Below are 22,247 nucleotides of genomic sequence, written 5' to 3'. Positions count from 1 at the left end.
ATATATCTAATACTGTCACTTAGGATAAGATCTGGCAAATGAAGGGTATTTGATCAATATTTATTAAATTGATTAACTATAATTTAACTTTAATAACAAATACAGAATTTATTAACTAATTACAAGGTGCTAGGAACTGTTTTACACACTATATGAATTAAGTCATTTAATTTCATTCCAACAAAATAAAATAGTTTAGTGATTATTATTCTTATTTATATTTGAGAAACTGAGGCCCAGAGAAAAAAGTACCTTGCTGTTCCAGGCCTCAAAAGTAGAAAGATTTGATCTCAGGAAACCTGGCCCTGGAACCTATACAAAATCCAGAAGAACTACTCTATACTACCTTTCAATACCTCAATTATTATAAAATAAAACATTTATAATAAACATACTAAATCATCCCTGGTAGCAAAAGCAATCACATATCATATGATAAAAATGAGGTTTTTTTTATATTTGAACATGGTCCCATAATACTTTAAATCTGATTAATTCTCTACAGTGATAAGATTAGGCTAATGTTTAATCTATTAGAGAATAAGAAATAGAAGAGAGGAAAGGTAGAAAGGAGAGAAAAGGGGAGGAAAAGTAAAGGAGAGAAGAAGGGAGGGAAGGAAAAAGGGAGTAATGACTTGAGAATGTAATCCAGTTAAACATCAGGTTAGAGGTGACGTCAGAGAAATGGTGTCCTGAGGAGTGCTCCCGATACCCCTCCCTGAACCTTCAACAAATTCAACAACTAGAGACAGAAAAACAATCTCAGGAGCATCTGAAATACACATACATCAAACAAAGGTACAATTGGGTGAAAAGGTGGCTGAATATATAACCCACTCTGAAGGAAATAAGACGGAGAACGGAGTATTCCGCTTTCCTCACTGACCTGAGCAAGGGCTGCTTTCACTTGGAACTGAGAGAAAGTGAGGGCTTGGGGGAGCGGAAAAAGCTGGGCTAGGGAAGAGACATTCAAGCTGAGGAGAGAGTGTGCCCACAGCTCAGCCCACAAGGAGCTAACAGACCCCAGCAGAGGTGGGCAAGCAGTTACCTTGTTTACTCCCAGTCTCCTGATCGGCAAGCTGAGGCAGTGTGTGAGTGGGTCCACCTGGTACTTGAGGCATGGGTGCCTGTGTTTCCAGATGGAGGGGCTGGGTCAGAGACTGTCAGTAGTGGCCCTCTGTGTGGGCTGTGACCAGAGTTTTTGAATAATCCAGCTTCCCAAACAACAGCACGTGGGAAGTGCACGAAAGCCAGCTTCCCTACACCTGGACCTGTCTGGGTGCAGTGCCTTCGTCAGCCATACAGGCTAACAAAGCACACTCCTGGGGAAGAAAACTGTGAAAGTGGTGGGGGAAGGGTGCGCAGGCAGCTTGCAGACAGCCTCTGGAGAGCAGACCTGCAGAGTGCTGAGGCATACTAGACATGCCAGGAGGCTCATAAAAAGACACCTGAAAGGCAATCGGCTCCCAGCCCTGCCTGATTACACTGGCAGCTCTGGCTGGCAAAGCCTTACCCAGAGCCATGCATTGAGTGGGGATAGAGGAGGGATTTGCAGCTCTTAGAGCCTCTTGCTCTCCAGGCAGTGGCTGGGGCAACTTCACAGCTGGGTCTCAGGCTGCTGGTTCAGGAAGGAGAAATTTGGGGAGAGGCTCTGGGAAAACGAACTTTCCCATTGTCGGAGTCTGCAAATGCTAACAAGCCCCGCCTACCAATGGGACTGAGGCCTAGTTTATGTGATCACCATAGCGACACAACAGCAAATCTCTGCCTAAGAGTACCACAGGGGCAGAATCTGGGGTACAGCGCCACCAGCCAAAAAGAGAGAGAAGAAAGAAAAAGGAAGAAGATAACTTCTCAAAACCAGAAAAAATCCACAGTCTTTATAATTTTCCATTATTTTTCTTCTTCTTATTATTATTATTTTTTTTTTTTGGTATTTTTCTGAAGCTAGAAACGGGGAGAGACAGTCAGACAGACTCCTGCATGCGCCCGACCGGGATCCACCCAGCACGCCCACCAGGGGCGATGCTCTGCCCACCGGGGGGTGATGCTCTGCCCCTCCAGGGCATCGCTCTGTCATGACCAGAGCCATTCTAGCGCCTGGGGCAGAGGCCGAGGAGCCATCCCCAGCGCCCGGGCCATCTTTGCTCCAATGGAGCCTCGGCTGCGGGAGGGGAAGAGAGAGACAGAGAGGAAGGAGAGGGGGAGGGGTGGAGAAGCAGATGGGTGCTTCTCCTGTGTGCCCTGGCCGGGAATCGAACCCGGGACTTCTGCACGCCAGGCCGACGCTCTACCACTGAGCCAACCGGCCAGGGCTTTCTTATATTTTTTATCCTTTTTTTTTCCTTCCTCCTTGGTCATTTTATCCTCTTTCTGTTTTATTCTTTTCTTTTTATTTTGAACATTATTACCCATAGGTGTTATATTTTCCATTCTTTTTTATTTCTATGAGTGTTAAATTCCAAAAAACTCAATTTTTTTCTCTCTTTGTTTCTTTTCTCTTTCACTTTTTCTCTCATTCAAATCTCACCTACAAACAAATTATTTTATTCTGGATTCAAATTTTTTTTTTGTGGCATTTTGTGTGCTTTTTACTTCGCTCTTTATCTCTTTAGCATTTCCCCCAACTCCAGCTCTCCATTCTATAGTTTTTGTGCCACTTAATACCATAAAATTTTCATTTGTATTTTTTTCTTTTTTCTCTTTTTCTTTTCTCTTACACTACTTCTCTCATTCAACCATCATTTAAAAACAAATCATTTTATTCTTGATCCAAATTTTTTCCTTGTGGCATTTTTTGGATTCTTTCCTCATTTTTTGCCTCTTTGTCACTCCCCCAACCCAGGCCCTCCATTCTATGTATTTTTGTTCCACTTAGCACAATAGAATTTTCCATTTTTCACTGTATTTTTTCAAAAAATATTTATCAACTCTTATTAGTGTTATTAACAATACCACTCTCAAATGCCATTAAAGAAAAAGAAATCGAATATCATGGATACAAAAGACAGTGATGTAGCTCAGATAGATAAAGAAAAATCTATAGAAAAAAATTTCAATAGCTTAGAAACCTTGAAGTTAAATGAGAGAGAATTTAAAATTGAAGTCTTAAAAATACTCAAGGATATACAAGAAAGCACAGAAAGGCAATTTAGGGAGCTTAAAAAAGAATTCAATGAACAGAAACAATAATTCACCAAGGAAATCGAAACTATGAAAACGAATCAAACAGAGATGTAAAACTCAATTCATGAACTGAAAAATGAGGTAACAAGTTTAGCCAATAGAACAGGCCAGATAGAGGAGAGAATTAGTGACATAGAAGACAGGCAACTAGAGGTACTACAGAGAGAAGAGGAGAGAGACTCACGAATTAAAAAAAAAAAAAAGAGATAATCCTACAGGAATTGTCTGACTCCATCAGAAAGAGCAACATAAGAATAATGGGTATATCAGAAGGAGAAGAGAGAGAAAATGAAATGGAGAAAATATTCAAACAAATAATAGACGAGAACTTCCCAAGCCTGTGGAAAGAACTGAAGCCTTGAATTCAAGAAGCAAATAGACACCGAGTTATCTTAACCCCAACAAACCTACTCCAAGGCACACATAATGAAATTGGCACAAACCAATGACTAAAAAAATTCTCAAGGCAGCCAGGGAAAAGAAGAATACAACATATAAAGGAAGGCCCGTTAAATTATCAACAGATTACTCAGCAGAAACTCTACAAGCTAGAAGAGAGTGGACCTTATATTTAAAGTTCTGAAAGAGAGGAACTTCCAGCTAAGAATACTATACCCATCAAAGCTATCCTTCAAATACAAAGGAGAAATAAAAACATTCATAGATACAGAAAAGATGAGGGAATTTATCACCGGAAAACCCCAACTTCAGGAAATACTAAAGGGGGTTTTCTGATCATACACAAAGAACAAAACAAAACTACAAGTAAAAGCTCCATCAAGATTGCAATAAAAACAAGATTAATCTGTGACAAAGAAACAAAGAAGGGGAGAGAGGACAAAGATTAATAGTAGCAAAGAAGGATGGAGTGCAGAAGCACTCATGAGATAACGTATTACAAAGAACATGATATGTATGCTTTCCATTACTTAATGGTAATCACCCCTGGAAAAACCAACACAGAAGTGCATGGCTTGAAAAAAGAAGAACAGAGAAAAGAAGTATGGGTTACAACCAAACAAAAACAAATGATGAAAAAATAAAAGAAGAATCAAACAAGATACAAAACTATCAGAAAGCAATATATAAAATGGCAATAGGAAACCATCAAATGTCAATAATTTCACTAAATATGAATGGATTGAACTCACCAATAAAAAGACACAGAGTAGCAGAATGGATTAAAAAAGAAAATCCAACTATATACTGCCTACAAGAAACACATCTAAGCTACAAGGATAAAAACAAATTCAAAGTGAAAGGTTGGAAAACAATACTCTAAGCAAATAACATCCAAAAAAATAGCAGGTGTAGCAATACTCATATCTAACAATGCTGACTAAAAGACAGCAAAGGTAATCAGAGACAAAAACGGTCATTTCATAATGATAAAGGGGACATTGAATCAAGAAGACATAACACTTCTAGGCCCTGGCCGGTTCGCTCAGCGGTAGAGCGTCGGCCTGGCATGCGGGGGACCCGGGTTCGATTCCCGGCCAGGGCACATAGGAGAAGTGCCCATCTGCTTCTCCACCCCTCCCCCTCTCCTTCCTCTCTGTCTCTCTCTTCCCCTCCCGCAGCCAAGGCTCCATTGGAGCAAAGATGGCCCGGGCGCTGGGGATGGCTCCTTGGTCTCTGCCCCAGGTGCTAGAGTGGCTCTGGTTGCGGCAGAGTGACGCCCCGGAGGGGCAGAGCATCGCCCCCTGGTGGGCAGAGCGTCGTCCCTGGTGGGCGTGCCGGGTGGATCCCGGTCAGGCGCATGCGGGAGTCTGTCTGACTGTCTCTCCCCATTTCCAGCTTCAGAAAAATACAAAAAAAAAAAAAAAAAGATTAAAAAAAAAAAAAAAAAAAGAACACATAACACTTCTTAATATATATGCACCAAACCAAGGAGCACCAAAATATATAAGACAACTACTGACTGACCTAAAAACAAAAACCAACAAAAATACAATCATACTTGGAGACCTCAATACACTGCTGATGGCTCTAGATCATTCATCCAAACAGAAAATCAATAAAGAAATATTGGCCTTAAATGAAACACTAGAATAATTGGATATGATAGATATCTACAAGACATTTCATCCCACAGTGCCAGAGTATACATTTTTCTCTAGTGTACATGGAACATTCTCAAGAATTAACCATATGTTGGGCCGCAAAAATAACATCAACAAATTCAGAAAAATTGAAATTATACCAAGCATATTTTCTGATCATAAAGCCTTGAAACTAGAATTCAACCGCAGAAAAAGAGGTAAAGAAACCCACAAAAATGTATAAACTAAACAACATGCTTTTAAAAAATGAGTGGGTCAAAGAAGAAATAAGTGCAGAGATCAAAAGATACATAGAGGCAAACAGAAATAACAATATAACATATCAGAATCTCTGGGATGCAACAAAAGCAGTAATAAGAGGGAAGTTCATATCACTACAGGCCTATATGAACAAACAAAAGAGAGCCCAAGTAAACCACTTAACTTCACATCTTAAGAAACTAGAAAAAGAAGAACAAAGACAACCCAAAACCAGCAGAAGAAAGGAAATAATAAAAATTGGAGCAGAAATAAATGAAATAGATAACAGGAAAACTATAGAAAAAATTAATAAAACAAGGAGCTGGTTCTTTGAAAAAATCAACAAAATTGACAAACCCTTGGCAAGATTTACCAAAGAAAAAAGAAAAAGGACTCATAAAAACAAAATCCAAAATGAAAGAGGAGAAATCACCACAGATATCATAGATATACAAAGAATTATTGTAGAATACTATGAAAAACTATATGCCACCAAATTTAACAAGATAGAAGAAATGGATAAATTCCTAGAACAATACAATTTTCCTAGACTGAGTGATGAAGAAGCAGAAAGCCTAAACAGACCCATAAGCAGGGAGGAAATAGAAACAACTATTAAAAACCTCCCCAAAAATAAAAGTCCAGGGCCAGATGGCTATACTAGTAAATTCTATCAAACATTCAAAGACTTGGCTCCTATTCTACTCAAAGTCTACCAAAAAATTGAAGAAGAAACAATACTGCCAAACACATTTTATGAGGCCAACATAACCCTCATACCAAAACCAGGCAAGGATGGCACGAAAAAAGAAAACTACAGACCAATATCCTAATGAATACAGATGCTAAAATACTAAACAAAATACTAGCAAATCAAATACAACAACACATTAAAAAAATAATTCATCGTGATCAAGTGGGATTCATCCCAGAATCACAATGGTTCAACATACATAAAATGGTTAATGTAATACACCATATCAACAAAACAAAGAACAAAAACCATATGATCTTATCAATAGATGCAGAAAAGGCATTCGATAAAATACAACATCGTTTTATGTTTAAAACACTTAACAAAATGGATATAGAAGGAAAATATCTCACCATAATAAAGACCAACAGCTAACATCATATTAAATGGCATAAAACTGAGGACTTTTCCCTTAAAATCAGGAACAAGATAAAGTTGTTCACTCTCTCCACTCTTATTCAACGTAGTGCTGGAAGTTCTAGCCAGAGCAATCAGACAAGAGAAAGAAATAAAAGGCATTCATATTGGGAAAGAAGAAGTAAAGGTTTCACTTTTTGCAGATGATATGATCCTGAACATTGAAAACTCCAAAGACTCCACAAAAAGACTACTAGAAACAATAAACCAATACAGTAAGGTCGCAGGATACAAAATTAATATACAAAAGTCCATTGCCTTCCTATATGCCAACAATGAAACATCAGAAAACGAGCCCAAAAAAACAATCCCCTTCATGGTTACAACAAAAAGAAAATAAAATACCTAGGAACAAACATAACAAAGAATGTAAAGGACCTATATAATAAAAACTATAAAGCATTGTTAAGGGAAATCGAAAAAGACATAATGAAATTAAAAAATATTCCTTGTTCTTGGATAGGAAGAATAAATATAGGCAAAATGACTATATTACCCAAAGCGATATACAAATTTAATGCAATTCCCATCAAAATTCCAATGTCATTTTTAAAAGAAATGGAACAAAAAACCATCAGGTTTATATGGAACTATTAAAAACCCCGAATAGCCAGAGCAATCCTAAGGAAAAAGAACGAAGCTGGGGGCATTACAATACCTGACTTCGAATTATATTATAGAGCCAATCAAAACAGCATGGTAGGCCCTGGCGGGTTGGCTCAGCGGTGGAGCGTCGGCCTGGCGTGTGGGGGACCCGGGTTCGATTCCCAGCCAGGGCACATAGGAGAAGTGCCCATTTGTTTTTCCACCCCCCCTCCTTCCTCTCTGTCTCTCTTTTCCCCTCCCGCAGCCAAGGCTCCATTGGAGCAAGGATGGCCCGGGCACTGGGGATGGCTCCTTGGCCTCTGCCCCAGGCGCTGGAGTGGCTCTGCTCGCGGCAGAGCGACGCCCCGGAGGGGCAGAGCATCGCCCCCTGGTGGGCAGAGCGTCGCCCCCTGGTGGGCAGAGCGTCGCCCCTGGTGGGCGTGCCGGGTGGATCCCGGTCGGGCGCATGCGGGAGTCTGTTTGTCTCTCCCCGTTTCCAGCTTCAGAAAAAAACAAACAAAAAAAAACAAACAAAAAAAAACCCAGCATGGTATTGGCAGAAAAATAGACATGCAGACCAAAGGAACAGAATAGAAAGCCCAGAAATAAAATCACATGTATATGGTCAAATAATTTTTGATAAAGGGGCCCACAACACACAATGGAGAAAAGAAAGCTTCTTCAACAAATGGTGCTGGGAAAACTGGAAAGCCACATGCAAACAAATGAAACTCGACTACAGTTTGTCCCCTTGTACTAAAATTAATTCAAAATGGATCAAAGACCTAAATATAAGACCTGAAACAATAAAGTACATAGAAGAAGACATAGGTACTAAACTCATGGACCTTGGTTACAAAGAGCACTTTATGAATTTGACTCCTAAGGCAAGGGAAGTGAAGGCAAAGATAAATGAATGGGACTATATCAAACTAAGAAGCTTTTTCTCAGCAAGAGAAACTGACAACAAAACAAACAGCCAACTAAATGGGAAATGATATTTTCAAACAACAGCACAGATAAGGGCCTAATATCCAAAATATACAAAGAACTCATAAAACTCAACAACAAACAAGCAAACAATCCAATTAAAAAAATGGGAAGAGGACATGAACAGACACTTCTCCCAGGAAGAAATACAAATGGCCAACAGATATATGAAAAGATTCTCACTTCATTAGCTATTGGAGAAATGCAAATCAAAACTACAATAAGATACCACCTCACACCTGTTAGATTAGCTGTTATCAACAAGACAGGTAATAACAAGTGTTGGAGAGGCTGTGGAGAAAAAGGAACCCTCATCCACTGTTGGTGGGAATGTAAAGTAATACAACCGCTATGGAAGAAAGTATGGTAGTTTCTCAAAAAATTAAAAATAGAACTACCATATGACCCAGCAATCCCTCTACTGGGAGTATACCCCCAAAACTCAAAAACACTGGTACATAAAGACACATGTAGCCCCGTGTTCATTGCAGCATTGTTCACAGTGGCCAGGACATAGAAACAACCAAAAAGCCCTTCAATAGATGACTGGATAAAGAAGATGTGGTACATATACACTATGGAATACTACTCAGCCATAAGAAACGATGACATCAGATCATTTACAACAACATGGATGGACCCTGATAACATTATACTGAGTAAAATAAGTAAATCAGAAAAAACTAAGAACTATATGATTCCATACATAGGTGGGACATAAAAATGAGATTCAGGGACATGGACAAGAGTGTAATGGTTGGGGGGGAGGGAAAGGGAGGGGGTGGCGGGAGAGGAGGGGCACAAAGAAAACCAGATAGAAGGTGATGGAAGACTATATGACTTTGGGTGATGGGTATGCAACATAATCAAATGTCAAAATAACCTGGAGATATTTTCTCTGAACCTCTGTACCCTGATTGATTGTCACCCCATTAAAATTAATAAAAACAAAGAAAAAGCTAAAAACTGTATGATTTCACACATAGGTGGGATACAAAGTTGAGGCTCATGAACATAGATAAGAGTGCAGTGGTTACAGTGCGGAAGGGATAAAAGGAAGGGGAAGGGCCTGTTGGGGAAAGTGTGTAAAGAGGGACAAATATACGGTGACAGAAAATGACTTGGCTTTGGGTGATAGACATATAACATAATTGACTATTCAAATGCTGTAATGATGTTTGCCTGAAATCTATGTATACTTGTTGGTCAATGTCACCATTAAATTTAATTTTCTAAATTAAAAAAAAATAGGTTAATAGCTAGTTAAAAGAAAATGAGCCCTGAGCAAGTAGCTCAGTTGGTTAGAGTATCTCTCCAACATGCCGAGATTGTGGGTTCAATCCCCAGTCAGGACACATATAAGAATTAACCAATGGCGGTGTGAATGTGTGGAATAAAAAAATCAATGTTTCTCTTTCTCTCTCTCTCTCTCTCTCTCTCTCTCTCTCTCTCTCTCTCCCTTTTCTCTCTAAAAGTAAAAAAAAAGAAAAAAAATGAATCAAGGTAAAGATCAAGAGGGGTAGTAGTTGTATTATAGAGGGAAGGGAAATATCTCATTGCTTTAGCTGACCCATCTGCTCCTCCAAATCCATCCATTCATCTCTCAGGTACTTTAGCCCTGGTTTCTGCCCATATCCAAACACTGCTTGTTGTCGTTAGCACACACCAATCTGAATGATTCTGTCTGAAGACACTTCCTCAAACAAGTACGAGTTGTGGGACAGGGTCACTTGGGGAAAAGAAGATTATTTGTTGCATAGCTGCCTTGGCTAGGACCGTGACAGTCATGTAGTGGGTGTATGACAGACTATGATAGAATGAGTAATTAAACAGATTAAGGAAGTAAGAGCATCCAGAGACTTTTCTTTCGAAAAGTTTAACTGTAAAAGAAGAGGAGTCAAGAATAGGTGCTGATGTAATTAAGTTCACAGGATTGGTGGATGGAATTTGAATGAGTTTCTTATGATGATTTCTGTTTTCTCTAGGTAGGAGGAGGTGAGGTCTTTCCTAAGACTAAAAAGAAGAGGTTGAGAAGAGTGAAGGTCCCTCAGTGACAGATTTCAAGTAAGTTGGGAGAGCTAGAAGTTGAAACTAGGTCTATACCAGGGGTAGTCAACCTTTTTATACCTACTGCCCACTTTTGTATCTCTGTCAGTAGTAAAATTTTCTAACTGCCCACTGGTTCCACAGTAATGGTGATTTATAAAGTAGGGAAGTAACTTTACTTTATAAAATTTATAAAGCAGAGTGACAGCAAGTTAAAGCATATAATAATAATTACTTACCAAGTACTTTATGTCAGATTTTCGCTAAGTTTGGCAGAATAAATCTTTATAAAACAACTTACTATAGTTAAATCTATCTTTTTATTTATACTTTGGTTGCTCCGCTACCGCCCACCATGAAAGCTGGAACGCCCACTAGGGGGCGGTAGGGACCAGGTTGACTACCACTGGTCTATACGATTCTAAAACCCATGTTTTTAAGCACTAGGCTAGGGAACTTTTATTTTGTTCTTTATTAAAATATTTAAATGGATGACTTATATGATCCATTTTAAAAAATCCCCACTAAAAATATTTCAAAAACAATGTCTTAACATAATTTTCCTTCAATGAATCTATCACCTGTCAGTGATTTCTCTTCATAATCATTGTATTGCCTAAAATAAAATGTTCTTACACCTAAAACAGTAATATCTCACACAATCTGTCAATTTTTAGAACCATAAAAACAGTGCATATTTTATTTAGAACTATAAAAACAAGCAGCTGTAGGGACAAAGTGCCGCTTGCTTGTGCCGCGCCGTTTTTATTTCTCCGTCCCACCACACATTTCCACGCACTAAACGGGCAGACTCCCTTTCTTAACATTTTATTATTGTTCTGTTGTATGTACAAGTACACACTACCCAATTATTAATAACAGAAACTTCTGTGTTACACACAGTGATTACACTATGTTAATCTCATCTTAGAACTCAAACTACAGTAATTTTAAAAACAAAAAAGGGGTAAATATAGACTAAAAAACAAAAGTATTTCCATTTTGAATAACTGGTCTTTGGAAAACAAAGCATCAACAGTTCAAATCTGGCTCATCCTTTTTCTTCTTACCTCAGGTTGACTGGAAATATTCAAAATGAGAGCCCACAGCTCAGCTCTCAGGGCGGTGGGACTCCCTTGTCTGACATACTGTTGAGCAGCAGCACTATCTTGTTCTGCTAGAACTAGCAAAAGAGTATTAAAATCTCATTAGAAATTTCATAATTTAAGAAATAACACTGAAATCTTTAATCAAAAGTCTTTTGTCCCTGGCCAGTCGGCTCAGTGGAGAGCATCAGCCCTATGTATGGAAGTCCCAGCTTTGATTCCTGCTCAGGGCACACAGGAGAAGCGCCCATCTGCTTCTCCACCCCTCCCCCTCTTCTTTCTCTCTATCTCTCTCTCTTCCCCTCCCACAGCCAAGGCTCCATCCCTCCCCCTCTTCTTTCTCTCTATCTCTCTCTTCCCCTCCCACAGCCAAGGCTCCACTGAAGCAAAGTTGGCCTGGGCACTGAGGATGGCTCCATGGCCTCCGCCTTAGGAGCTAGAATGGCTCCTGCCACAACCAAGCAATGCCCCAGATGGGCAGAGCATCGCCCCCTGGTGGGCATGCCGGGTGGATCCCAGTCGGGTGCATGCAGAAGTCTATCTGACTGCCTCCCCGCTTCTAACTTCGGAAAAATACAAAAAAAAAAAAGTCTTTTGAGAAGCTAACATTTCATCTTTATAACTAACATATTTACATCACATTATAACAATCTCCTCTTACGCTCTGTATTTTGATGCAGCCCTATTTGCAGCCCTGTCAGTTTAAGCCTTCAGTTCCTCCACATCCTACCCTGCTGGTAGAAGTTTTTAATGTAGTTACTTTGAGATAACTTTGCTTTAACTCTAGGTCCTAGGACCTGAAACTAGTGCTGCATATATATAATAATTTTTGGGTTCCATGATCAAGTAAAGTACTATCTACAGAAACCCCAAAATTTCTTATGCATAGTCTACTGCATCATAAATGCTCTAGTATTTGGAATTAGTATAGTATTTGAAATATTTGGTTAAGAACTATAAAGGATATAAGATCTCCATCCTATTAGGTGACTTCTTAGCTATCAGCCAAAAAGAAAAGAGGGATTTTAAAAAGAAAACAAAAAAGATCTGCTAACCTTTTAAAAAGGTCAAAATTTATTCATAATCAGCCAAGTTCATAAAATCAATATATTATACTTTTGCTTTCATTTTCATTTGCTTTCTTTAGTGAAAATATCAGCTATTAAGTCTGGAAATAAAGATGCTCTTCCCGAAATACAAAACAAACAAAACAAAAATGATATTCTAGACAACTGCTGACATTTGTCTAACAGTACTGTTTTTTTTTATATTTTCTTCTTAAAAGGGAAAAAATCTTATACTAAATGAAGATGACAAAACTAAACAAAACAAGGAGGTATGAAGATTAAAAAATGAGACATTTTAAATTTGCAATGTGTTTAATAAAAACATCAAATCATACAAATAAAAATTTTAAAATAAATATGATTTTGAAAAACTATACTAGGGAGTTTAGCACATGACAATATAATGGCCATAGAAGGTTCATTCTGACACAAAGACTTATTAATACTTTGTATTTCAAAGATAAAAGTAGATTTACAAAGACAAAGAAAAAATCTTCAGAAGATGGGGATGACCTTCCCCAGAGCACGGGAGCCGCTTCCGCTGGTCGGTCTTACCATCATGAACAATCATCGGGAAGCGTGACGGTCCCCTTTTCTCCTGGTGCCTGAGCAACCATATTCCCATTAACACTAATGAGTGTATGTGGGTGCATCAAAGAGAGAACTTGCCTTTTTGATTTTAAAATTAAATTCTGCGGCTGAATGGATTATGCTAACATCCTTGAAGGATGTGTGCCTGCATTTATTTCCTTTTTAGTGAACCATCTGTGTACTTCTTATCTGACATTTATTGATGAAGCCAAAATGATGTATTTCCCCTCTTCAGAGAGACTGCCATTATAGTAGCTATCTAGTTAAATATTACTACTGTTTTAAGTGTTTAGCTTTTTAGAGATTAATTTTCAATTAGGGGGGGTCTATGATATATACACATTATTAACTGAGGACTGACTTATTTTCAGAATTTATAATAAATGTAATCAAAAGCTTACCTTTTTGCCCAATCCGTACATGTTCATTTTCAAAAAGTTCTAAAAATGATAAAAAAAAATAAAATTATTAAACATAAATATGATCAGCCACATTTAGGACAAAATGGGTATTTTAAAGCTGAACTATAGAAAACTCTAAGCATATTTATATTTATATGCATAAAATCCTTTTTTCTAAGTTAGTTAAAGTTTGTAGAAATTAAGAGTTAGAAAATATAATCAGAAGAAAAAAAAACCGACAAACTAATTTTCCTTTGTTAAAATAAAACAAAGTGTCTTCTCAAAACATAAAAATGTTTCAGTCCATTCATCTTTGATTTTTTTTCTTATCAAAAGCAAAATTTGGGCCTGACCAGGAGGTGGCACAGTGGATAGAGTTTCAAACTAGGATATATTATAGAGGACCCAGGTTTGAGACCCCGAAGTCGCCAGCTTGAGCACAGGCTCATCTGGTTTGAGCAAGGCTCACCAGCTTGAGCCCAAGGTCGCTGGCTCAAGCAAGGGGTCATTCAGTCTGCTGTAGCCCCCCCGCCCTGGTCAAGGCACGTATGAGAAAGCAATCAGTGAATTAAGGTGCTGCAACGAAGAATTGATGTTTCTCATCTCTCTCCCTTCCTGTCTGTCTGTCCCTATCTGTCCTTCTCTCTGACTGTCTTTGCCACACACACAAAAAAAATTGGGGGTGATTTCCAGAGGTCGGGGTGGAAGCAGAGGTGGATTAACATTAGTTGAGGCCCCGGGCACAGAAGAAAATATTGGGCCCCTTATATTAGAAAAAAGTGTAAAGTTGGGGTTTTGTGGGGCCCTTCAGAAGTCAGGGCCCAGGGCGCATGCCCAGTGTGCCCACTGTTAAATTCACCTCTGGGTGGAGGTGGGGGGAAAATGCGTGAAGGGAGTCAAAAGGTAAAAATTCTATAAAATATGTAAGTTAGGAGATGTAATGTGCTGCATGGTGACTGTAATTAATCTTATATTACATGTCTTAAAGTTGCTAAGAAAGTAAATCTTAAAAGTTCTTATCACAAGAAATAAGTTCTGTAACTATGTATGGTGAAGGACATTAACTTATGGTGGTGATCATTCTGCAATATATACTAATATCAAATAAGTATACCTGAAAATGATGTAATGTTGTATATCAGTTACAACTCAAAAACCCATATTGACAGCTTCATTTGCAAAGTCTTACTCCTACTCTAATTTACCATTAAAGCAATTTTTTTTAAATTTTTCTTAAGTGAGAGAGAGACAGACTCCTGCATGCGCCCTGACAGGAAATCACCTGGCAAGCCCACTATAGGGCAATAATCTGCCCATCTGTGTCATTGCTCTGTTGCTCAGCTACCGAGCTCTTCAAAGAGTCTGAGGCAGAGGCCATGGAACATTAAAGCGAATCTAATTTAAAAAGCCTTAATATTACATAGGTAAAATCCACTATACAATGCCATTTAAAAAAATTATATGAAAGAAGCAAAGATTTGTTTTTAAAGTACCAATGATAAAAAAAACTCATAAACTAGACCAAATTAAAACTTAAAAACTTCTGTTCATTAAAATACACCATTAAAAGTGAAAAGGTAAGTCACAGAGTAGGAAAATGTGTTTACAATACATATATGTGACAACGGACTTGTATCCAGAAGATACAAAGAATTGCTAGTAAGTCAATAAGAAAAAGACAATTAACTGACACAAACAGGAAAAAGACTTGAACAGGTTCTTTACAAAAGAAGATATTCAAAAGACCAAAAAATATGAAAAGGTGCTCAACCATATTAGCCACCAGAAAAATGCAATTAAAACCATATGAACCTGACCTGTGGGTGACGCAGTGGACAGTCAGTTGACCTGGAAGGCTGAGGACACTGGTTTGATACCCCAGGCCTGCTGGGTCAAGGCACATATGAGAAGCAACTATGAGTTGATGTTTCCCAATCCTCCACCCCTTCTCTCTCTCGCTCACTCTCTCTGTCTCCTCTTTCTAAAATGAAGTTGAAGAAGGAGGAGGAGGAAGAGAAGATGAAGAAGACAAAGAGAAGAAAGAAGAAAGGAAGAGGGGGTGAGGGATGGAGGAGGAGGATAGAAGGAGGAGGAGGGGGGAGGAGGAAGAAGAAGGAGAAGGAGGAGGAGGAGAAAAAAGAAAGCAAGCCCTGGCTAGGTGGCTCAGTGGACAGAGCATCATCCCAGCATGTCCAGGTTGCGGGTTTGATCCCTAGTGGAACAATGAGTTGATGTTTCTGTTTTTGTCTCTGTCTCTGTCTCTCCCCCCACCCCCAATCTTTCTAATCAATGAAAAGAAAAAAAAACATAAAATACACACTCACTACAATGGCTAAAATAAAAAAGACTGATAATTCTAAATGCAAAGAAAATGGAGCAAATGAACTCATATAAATGTAGGAGTGTAAATTAATACAACCACTTTGAAAGACTATTTTGCAACATTTACTAACATTGAATATATTGAATATATACATATACTATGACAACCAGCAATTTATTCTCAAGTATACACCCTAATGTGTATATATGTGCATCAAGAAATATATGCAAGAATATTCACAGCAGCACTACTGATAATAACCAAAGAGTGGAACATCTCAAATGATCAAGAAAAGAATGGATAAATAGTGGTATATTCAATGATTCACATAGCAATGAGAATGAATGATACATAACTGCAATACAACCAGGGGTCCCCAAACTTTTTACACAGGGGGCCAGTTCACTGTCCCTCAGACCGTTGGAGGGCCGCCACATACAGTGCTCCTCTCACTGACCACCAATGAAAGAGGTGCCCCTTCCGGAAGTGTGGCGGGGACCAGATAAATGGCCTCAGGGGGCCGCAGTTTGGGGACGCCTGGACACTGTATGATTTCATATCTATGAAGTACAAAAACAGGCAAAATTAACCTATGATGCTAGAAGCCAGGATAGTTGTTACCCATGGCAGGAGGGGTAGGGGATGGTAGAGTCTGAAAGTGTGCCTAAGGATGCAGGTAATATTTTATTTCTTGATCTCACTGGAGGTTACACACGTGTGTTCACTTGTAAAAATCCACTAATCTGTGTACTTAGGATTTGTGACCTTTCAGTATGTATGCCATACTTCTATAAGAGATACTTAAAAATTATAGCAAAACCTAAAAGAAAGGAATATAAAATCATGAGGGGGAGGACTTTTAGCTCTTCTCCCCATTCCAGAGAAAGTTAGTTTCTTTTTTTTTTTTTACAAGAATGTGCATGAGATTTATTCATATTAGCCAAAATTAGAAACAACTGAAGTGTCCATCAATGGCAGAAGGAAGAAATAAATTAAGGCACTGTCACAGAATGGAATATTAGACAGCAATGGAAAATCCTCTTGCTACATGAAACAACATGAATGATTTCACACACACTATGCTGAGCAAAAGAAACCACACACACTACACAATCATTTTGAATGCTATTTAAATGAGGCTCTAAGAACAAACCATTGCTTTCAGAAGACAGGATAGGGTTACTTTCGGGGATAGTATTGACTGGGAGGAGTCATCATAAGGGGGATTTCTGGAAATGTTTTGCACCTTGACCCGGGTGGTGGCTAAAGAGATGTATATATATTCAAAAATTAGGCCCTGGCCGGTTGGCTCAATGGTAGAGCGTCGGCCTGGCGTGCAGAGGTCCCGGGTTCGATTCCCGGCCAGGGCACACAGGAGAGGCGCCCATCTGCTTCTCCACCCCTCCCCCTCTCCTTCCTCTCTGTCTCTCTCTTCCCCTCCCGCAGCTGAGGCTCCATTGGAGCGAAGATGGCCCGGGTGCTGGGGATGGCTCCTTGGCCTCTGCCCCAGGCGCTAGAGTGGCTCTGGTCGCGGCAGAGCGACACCCCGGAGGGGCAGAGCATCGCCCCCTGGTGGGCAGAGCGTCGCCCCCTGGTGGGCGTGCCGGGTGGATCCCAGTCAGGCGCATGCGGGAGTCTGTCTGACTGTCTCTCCCCGTTTCTAGCTTCGGAAAAAATACAAAAAAAAAAAAAAATTAATTAAGCTAAATGCTTAAAATTTGTGCATTTCACTGTATAAAATTTATACCTCAAAATAAAACAAAATACCTTTCCCAAGCTCATACTCCCTTCCCTCCAGCCACATATATCTCTGTCCACTACTTCGTGGTCACAGCTGTCACAAGATTTAACTGTACTAGCTGTTTCTTTCCCTCTTTTTCTGTTGAACTTATTGGGATGACATTGGTTGGCGAAGCCATACAGGTTCTCAACTTCCTGCTCTGTCTCCCCACCACCTGAGAAAGGAGGAGCTGCCACTTAGATTTGTTAGATTCTTCAATAAAAATTAATCAACATTTTTTGTTATATAGTTTGACATTATTTAATATAATTCACAAATCACAAAAATGAATTTGTTCAATTTCTAAACATAACTTTAAATTTACTATAGTTAAAAAACAGAAGTAAACCTAAGTTCACCTAAGTCAAATGGTGATATAGTGAAGACAACGCCAAGTAAAATTAATGGTTGTAAAAGTAGAGCAATATTTATATAAATATTTATTTATATAATCAAAATATTTATATAAAAATTCTTCTTAAAGAATATTTATAATTTCAAATAAAGAGTACTGAGGGGGGCACAACGTGGTGTGTAGATGGTGTGATACTGAGTTGTACACTTGAAAGCTGTAAGTTTGACAGACCATGTAAACCCAGTAAGTTAAAAAAGAGTACTGAAAAATTCCCTTGTATTAAAGAGATACATGAAGAATAGTTCGTCTAGGCTTTAGAATTAATTAGCCAAATTAAAAATTATTTAAATGAAAGGTTGTCACAGTGACAATGAACTACCCAGGGACCAGATGCTCCAAGGGGCAGAGGGGAGGGAACAGCCCCTGTCAGCAGACGAAGGACTGAAGCCCGTCCCCAGCCTTACCCAGATATTTACTATCCAGCACAAATAACTCAAGGGAGCAGACAGCAGAAGTTCAGGGGGTGAAGTAAAGGACAAGAACATGCTGACCTCTAATCTCTGTTCTGAGAGCCAACACATTTTCTTGTTGCTGAATCTTATCCTGCTGCTTTGCTGTTTCTAGCACAAGGTCAGAGAGGCCTCGCACTCTCGTCCACTCAGGGCTTCCCCTAGGGTGCCCCTCTGCCTCTAATTGTCTACCCTAACTCTGCAAGTCTTCACAGTGTACTCCTGGAATACATAAAATTAAATTCACACCAGGATTTAGTATTTGTCATATTTCCATACAAATAACAAATAATAAACTTCTCAATATGTAGCAAGGATAGAATCTAACTCATCCAGATATAAATCATAAAAAATTCAAAACTGGTTGAAATAATCTGGGGGGGGGGTCAACACGCAATAGTTTAAAGAGTAAAACTAAAGCTACCTAATAAATAATTCTACAGATTATTAGTTTATGTGACAACTTACTTATTTAACATAAGCTATTTTCTAATTTTTATACATCATTTTTTATCCATTGAATTTTTTTCAAATTTAGAACTTGCATCATATATCTTACTGCACTTTATATGCAATAATAAAATTATTTTAAGTTCACTGATACTTTCTCTTGTACTACTTTAAAGAAAAACTTCTCTGGCTATATCATGCCTTCTCTTTTTTTACTAATCACATTTTCAATTTATGAATCTTCAGGACTGTCATAGCAAAAGTTTGATTTTAAAATTTAAATAATCACAAGTTAAAGAGAGTAAAACAGCTGAGCAAGGAAAAAACACCTTTGAAAAAACAATAATATAGGCCTGACCTAACACATGATTTTTATTTGGTCTTAAAGTTTTTCTTCCTGTTCTGGCTTTTACTGCTTAAAGCTTTCTTTGGTTCTTACATTAGAATAGTCTTCTTAACCTTTTCTAATAAATGGGATACTGTGTGCTGGAGTTCATGAACTGACATGTGACTGAGTATGTAGATCCTGGATTCCCTGGCAATGTGGTGGCCATCTGGACACCTGATTCTCTTTTGAGGAGAGAGGTCATTTTCAGGCACTTAGGAGTGGCCTGAGGGCGGTGAGATCTGGGCATAGAGGAAAAAGGAGACCTGTCCTGGCTAAGATTTTCTAGAAAGTTTATTCTGTGATGTCCAAGTTTAGCCCAGCTAAATACAAAATGGTGCTGTACTTCTATTTTCCATTTGTTAATATTTTGAGTATTAGATAATTTTTCATACAGCTGGTTTTACAAAATAGAATATATGAGAGTATCCTATTCTTTTAGGTTATTTTGGCTCTGATGTAATTATTTGAGCAGATTATACAATGACCCAGTAAAATGTTTGGGGTCTCTCAAAACATATAATCATTGTCTATCACTAAAGTATTTGAACATGTTTATTTTAAAGACTGCATGTAAAATAGCAATACTAGTTTCATTTTAATTAGCTATGATTGCTGAAACTTACCAAAGAATCATAAGTTGTCAACCAATTCTTGTCTCTTAAGTGGATGATAGTGTTTTATTACTGACAGTAGTATGTAATAAAAAGACTTCATTACAAAATTTAACCATTCGATTATGTGAAATACAGTAATTTTGCTTTCTAAGTACCATTGTGTAGTCCAAGAATAAGAAACCAAAAATATCAAAACCATCCTGACCAGGTGGTGGTACAATGAATAGAGTGGTGACCTGGGATGCTGAGGACCCAAGTTTGGAACTCCGAGGTTGCTGGCTTGAGTGTGGGCTCACCAACTTGAGCACAGGGCTACCAGCTTGAGCATGGAACCACAGACATGACTCCATGGTCGCTGTCTTGAGCCCACCCAAAGGCTACTGGCTTGAAGCCCAAGGTTGCTGGCTTGAGCAAGGGGTCACTGGCTCAGTTGGAGCCCCCTGGTCAAGGCACATACGTGGAAGCAATCCATGAACAACTAAAGTGCTGCAACTACAAGCTGATGCGTCTCATCTCTCTCCCTTCCTGTCTCTCTCGCTCTTGCTCTCTAGCTAAAAAAAAAAAAAAAAAAAAGGAGGGGGAGAAAAATGTCAGAATCAGAATTTCCTATCTGTATTTCTCAAAGAATGCTCTGAAGACCATTATGTTAATAGATTTAACTGTATTAATAGATCTTGCTTGGAAAAAAGGTTCTGTGGTAAAATGTGATTAGGAGATGCTATGATAAAAGTGTACTTAGGATACTTTTACATGTAGATACTATCTTTAAGATAGTAACATACATGTAACTGCATGTCTTAAAAAAGTATTATATATAGCACATCCTTTCCCAAACCTTATTTGACAAGCTCTTGTTTTTCACAGGGCATATGATGATGCTTCATGAAACACCCTTCAGGAAATGCTGGGCCAAATGATGATGCCTTTTTCTTTCAGAAATAACAAGATGAAAAACTGTCTATTTAGCACAACCCCATCTAATAAGATCCATTATTATGTATAGTCAGACAATAATATCAGATGGAATACACCAGCATTACAAGCATACAGAGCAACCACTGCCCTCACACATTGTTGGTGGAAGTGTAAACTGCTACTACCACTTTAAAAAATCTTTGGCAGTTACTTACTGAAGCTGAACTTACACAAACCCTAGGACCGAGAAACTGCATTCCTAGGTATATACTCAACAGATATTCACAAAAGATATATGTTAGAATGTTCAGAGCAGCCTAATTGGTAATAGCCCCAAACTTGAAACTTGCCAAATACTCATCAGCAGTAGAATGGATAAATAAATGTGTATGTTATGCTGACACAATAGATACTATAATGCAAAAAAACTCAAAAAACAAAAAACCCAAAGGTTTATAAATACACACAGCAATATGGCTGAATCTCACACACACAACAGTGAACAGAAGAAGTCAAACATCAGATTACATACTTATATGTTCATATAAAGTTCAAGAATTGGCAAAACTAATCTATGCTGACAGGAAATCAGGATAGTGGTTATCTTTGACATGGAGAGTAAAGATTGAAAGAGGTTAAGAGGGGGCCTCAATTGATTAATCCGTATGTATCCAATTAATAAAAATCCATTGACCTCATTCTCTTATGAGCTATACTTTCCCAAAAGCATTAAAAACTAGTAAAGTTTTTAAAGTGGTAATATACTTTCTAGATTGCTGAGATTAAAATGGGGTAATACACACATATAACACATAGCATATGCTCAATACTGTTTATTATTATTATTCCTAATAATAATAAATAGCCAACTTCCTTATTTTATAGAAGAAGAAACAAGAGATAGAAAGCTACTTGTCCAAGACACAGCTAGCCAGGGGCAGATGAGAGACTAGAAAAGTTTCCTGACACCTGTCTAGTATTATTTCACTACAATATAGGCCTCCCATATATTAAGTCACTTTTTACTTCCTGTTTATTATAGCTAAATATCAATCTCGCCTTTTATTTAAAAACACCTTGTATTTATGCACCAAAAAAGAAAAGTTAGGGAAATATTCTGGGTAATTAAGGTTTAAAAGATACTAATTTTAAAGCCTAAGTTTATATGAAAAATAATAAAAACAAATAGTCATGGCCAGTAACAGGAAATATAAGTGCTGTCAATGAAGATTTTACCAACAAGTGACTTACGCATGTGCAATGACTTTTCAAAACTATTTTAAAGATCTTCAAATAAGTAGACAAGATCTAGTTGCACTCTGATAATTACAACATACAGGATTCTACTCATTAATTAATAGTAACCAAGAAAAGGCAAAAAACATGCTTTGTTCTCAGTTACAAAAAGTTACTAGATTAATTTGGAAATGGCAAGATAAACCTTAACCTTATTCTCACTTATCATTA

The 22,247-nt window shown here is 38.3% G+C and overlaps 1 protein-coding gene across 3 annotated transcripts in view; it reads right to left on the bottom strand.

Annotated features, from left to right (window-relative positions):
• Window positions 1–22,247, bottom strand: part of TBC1D19 (TBC1 domain family member 19) — a 141,232-nt gene that overhangs the window by 65,905 nt on the left and 53,080 nt on the right. For all 3 annotated transcript variants that reach the window (XM_066385012.1, XM_066385013.1, XM_066385014.1), the window contains 2 exons: window positions 13,447–13,485; window positions 11,352–11,464 (listed from right to left, as the gene is read on the bottom strand). In XM_066385012.1, the coding sequence (XP_066241109.1) occupies window positions 11,352–11,464; window positions 13,447–13,485 (152 nt within the window). The remainder of the gene's footprint in view (window positions 1–11,351; window positions 11,465–13,446; window positions 13,486–22,247) is intronic.

This window comes from Saccopteryx leptura, chromosome 5 (genome assembly GCF_036850995.1).
Source record: "Saccopteryx leptura isolate mSacLep1 chromosome 5, mSacLep1_pri_phased_curated, whole genome shotgun sequence".
NCBI lineage: Eukaryota > Metazoa > Chordata > Mammalia > Chiroptera > Emballonuridae > Saccopteryx > Saccopteryx leptura.
Note: the sequence above shows the minus strand (reverse complement) of the source record. Positions and strands in the feature narration are given on the sequence as shown.